This window comes from Neodiprion lecontei, chromosome 2 (genome assembly GCF_021901455.1).
Source record: "Neodiprion lecontei isolate iyNeoLeco1 chromosome 2, iyNeoLeco1.1, whole genome shotgun sequence".
Classification (NCBI taxonomy): domain Eukaryota; kingdom Metazoa; phylum Arthropoda; class Insecta; order Hymenoptera; family Diprionidae; genus Neodiprion; species Neodiprion lecontei.
In genome coordinates, this window is record NC_060261.1 from 22,156,886 (window position 1) to 22,161,181 (window position 4,296).

The following is a 4,296-nucleotide window of genomic DNA, read 5'->3' on the forward strand; positions in this document are numbered from 1 at the left end:
GCATTTTAGACGCGTTCAGTAATTGACTGGAATCACAGGAGTCGCTCAGCAAAAGAGAGAGGGAAAACATACCAGGTACGACATGGCTCATTATATACAACATTACGAAAATCAGCTCGGCGGTGGAGGCATTGAGACGGTTTACCGAGGAGCACCGCATCAACGCGGGCACGGAATCGGCAGCTTCTTGGGAGGCCTGTTTCGTCGAATACTACCTCTGCTGTACAGTGGTGCTCGCGCGGTCGGAAGAGAAGCACTACGTGCAGGGATGAACGTCATGACAGACGTAAGAAACGACACTCCGTTCAAACAGGCAGTCAAGAGTCATTTCATAGAATCAGGACACAAATTGAAAAGAGCTGCTGAAGAAAAAATTGATAAACTCATGAAGGGCAGTGGTTATAAAAGCCGAGCCGGCGGATTAGCGCGTCAGTCAAACATTGCCCGCGTCAACAGACTTGTCGGCGCGCACCGAGCAGCTGGTACTACGAGAAAAATTAGACGAAGGTCGAAAAAGAAAACATCGGCCAAGATACCCAAGCGTGCCGGAACCGTCAAGAAAACTAAGCGGAAAAAGTGTTGTAAAAAACGGGACCTCACAGACATATTCGGACCCCGGTAAGCCCACGCGCCGCTCGTCTTCAGTCTAAACATCAACAATGGCCTTCCTGCACGCGCACTCGGGTGAGTGTATGAAGTCGGAACTGGATTTGTTTTCTCTACCACCAACGCAGACGTCTATTGAGGCTGGTCAATGGGTACACTACAAGCCCGTATCATCTCTAACCGACGATTCCACGATTGAATTTGTTGTACCTGGAAACGGTGATGAGTACATCGATTTGGCACACACTATGCTTAGCGTACGAGTGAAGCTACAAACGTCTGCTCCTACCCCACCGGCAGGCGAAGGCAACGCGGCTACTCCGCATGCCGCGCCGGTAAACAATCTGCTTCACTCGATGTTCAATCAAGTCGATCTATTCTTCAATCAAAAACTAGTCTCACCAGCCAACAACTCTTACGCCTATCTAGCATATATAGAGACTCTACTGAATTACGCACCCCCCGCCAAAAAATCCCATCTTTCTTCGGCTCTATGGTACGACAGCGAGGATGGAGTATCGGATGTATACGACGCCGACGCCATCGGTGCTGACCGAGATTTCATCGAACGCAAACGGATCATGAGCAATGCACGTACCGTTGATCTGATTGGACATCTGCACTGTGACGTATTTAATCAAGACAAATTTTTAATCAACGGTGTGGAACTGCGTCTTCGACTTGTGAGATCAAGAGACAGTTTTTGCATTATGGAAGCCGAAAATCGCCACAAGCTGCACATACTGGAAACTTTGCTGCTCGTTTGCCGAATGAAGATCAGCCCTGGAATCTTGCTGGTGCACGCACGGACGCTAGCCAAAGGTACGGCAAAATATCCCGTAACCAGAGTCGAGGTGAAGTCTTTCACCATACACGCAGGAGTACAGGCAGAAACACTGGACAATGTCATACTCGGACAACTACCGAAATGAGTGATAATCGGTTTTGTCAGCAATAAAGCCTTCAACGGCGACAGACAGCGCAACCCGTTTAATTTTCAAAACTACTCTTTGAATATCCTGTCGTTGTACGTCAACGGGGTGCAAGTCCCATCGAAGCCGCTACAGATGAGTTTTGGCAGAGACGATCTCTACGTGGACGCTTATCACACCTTCTTCTCCGGTACGGGGATTCATTTTCTGAACGAAGGAAACGCTATCGGCCGGCAGCAGTTCGCTAAAGGAAATTGTCTATTGGCTTTCGACCTAACCCCCGATCTCTCAGCCAACTGTACATCGCACTGGTCGCTCATCAAACATGGAACTCTCAGGGTCGAAGTGCGGTTCGACGATGCTCTCAAAGAAACTGTGAATTGCCTAGTGTACGCTGAATTTGATAATCTTATTGAAGTTGATGCTGCACGTCACGTCATTACAGATTTTTCGGGCTAAGAAAGAGAGGGAGATCACGCCCCTCCTATCACGACCGCTTCTATGACATACCAGGTGGTGATTTCCGTTAGAGAGAACACTGTGACTACACCACGCCAACCTCTTCAAGGGGAGCAACAGACCGGCTGGAGACACCCGATAAACAAAAATTGAGACGGGGATTGTAACACAAGGCTGTATGTAAACACCCGTAACTACGGTGCCGAGCCAGTCAGCATTCAAACTACGTCACTGCAGGTTCCCTCTTCCAGCTCTCTATTCATTCGACTACATTCTTTCAAGTTCAAGTATGGATTACGTGATAGATATTCAAGGATTTCGAAATATCTATGGTAAATTTATACCGAAAGAGGTGGCAGTCGTCACCATCGATCACCGCTACTCGGCGCATTGGTTAATAGAACCGTCATATCCCTTCACGGATCTGCCGCTCAAAGAACGTGGCGTGAACAATTACGTAACCTGCTACCTTCATGGCATCGAGTGGTTTGAAGGTGATATCTCGCTGGTTCAATTAGACGTTAACTTCCGAGAAATCGCACGTAACGCTCATCGAATCTTTGCCCGTGGACACGATAAATGTAAATATATTGAAAGTAGTACCCCGCGTCAAGTATCCAACTTGGAGGACATCGATTGCCCGGCTTTCGACAAACTGGAACGGTCTTCGGTATGGTGCTTCTTCCACGGCGTTAAGAAGGAGGAATTTTTCAAATGTGCGATGAACAACGCACTCAAACTGAAGAAATGGATCAACAATAACGATATTCTAACTAAATACGATTATACAGAAGCATTGTCAGCCAGTAAGCCCAAAATCACCGGAGAGGAGAGTTCGACTAGTAATCAGCCACTGCAGGTACCAAAGAGAAATTTCACGCTACAACCAGTAATACCAGAGTCAGTTGCTTCACTGAAAATCTCTCCGGATCCGTCTGCGCCTACGTCAGACGGCGAAGTTACCGTTCCCTACGGAATACTTACTACTGCGATTGACTCACATACCTCCTCACAATCTTCTACGAGTGGTATGATTATCTCTGATAACGAGGCCGAAGAAGAAGAAGAAGAAGAAGAAGAAGGAGAAGAAGACGAGGTACAAAATGGACAGTCTACAGATATGGAGCGCGATGCCGGCGATTCCGAACGGGAAGACCGGGGTTTTTGCAGCGGATCAGATACCCCTCATCTGGACACGCCCGACAGCCTTTGTGTCAAACACGGATGATCACACACGCCCCGGTAGCCACTGGGTGGCATTTTTCGTCAGTTCCTCCGGACATGGTACATACTTTGACAGCTTCGGATTACCACCATTCGTCCCTCACCACAAGCGGACTTTACGAAGAAATTGCAGACGATACGACTGGAACGACAGACAACTTCAAAGCCTCACTTCTGATGTATGTGGACAATTTTGTATTATGTTTATGCACTTTATGGCTGCCGGTTTTTCTCTGCGGGATTTTCTTAATATATTCACTCCTGACCTCGAAAGAAACGATCGTATCGCAGAATTATTCCACAACCGAATAGCCCATGTCACAAAACGCAAAACTAACACCATCAATTGAAATCACATTCATCCTATAAGTTGTCTTCAATGTTGTACCTCTAAGAATTGTAATGTTGCTGATTATAAGGCTGGTAAATAAAAAACCTTGATAACATATCTTGTGTAATTATAAGAACATTGTAATTATCACTTAGTCGTTATCTGTAATAACCATGTATGTATTTGCAACAGTGTTAACCGAATAAACCTGCGAGGATGAGATTTGATTTTTCTATGCAATCCACCATTGAGTTCTGTTTCCTCACTCACCCACCCTGATCCTCGTACATCTAAGCATGCCTATAGTCTTGCATTAAGAAAGAGAGAGAGAGTGACCAGGTCTATATTTTCCAAACGCACGTAAGCCTCAGGATAAACACTGACGGCTGGGTAAGGTCAGTGACACGAGCACCCGACACAGAGAGCAGGGATGGGGAAAGAACGAGAGCCAGGGTGGAGGACCTGTAACCCCAAACGTCCAAGTCGCAGAGTTCGCTTCGTGAACGGAGGTAGCGGGGCCAGATGGGTAGGTGGCCCCAGAATCGGCCGCACGGCCAGGGGCACCAGGGTAAGGGGAAGGAGATCGTCCAGTGGTCAGGGTGCACAGGCCCAGAGGCCATCCCGTAGAGTCCGGAATCTGATTCGCGGTCAACGGTAGCCGGGGTAAGGGGTCGTCACACGATATTCACCACGTGGCGAGGGGGTCGCGGGCGAAGGGCTGACGAGCCGCGGAACTTCGAGGCG

General features: G+C 48.0%; 1 protein-coding gene across 1 annotated transcript; it reads left to right on the forward strand.

Annotated features, from left to right (window-relative positions):
- The first annotated feature begins 659 nt into the window (after positions 1-659).
- Positions 660-1,538, forward strand: LOC124292997 (uncharacterized protein F54H12.2-like). Its single transcript, XM_046731889.1, has one exon. The coding sequence runs from the start codon at positions 660-662 to the stop codon at positions 1,536-1,538; it is 879 nt and encodes a 292-aa protein (XP_046587845.1).
- Positions 1,539-4,296: the final 2,758 nt, after the last annotated feature.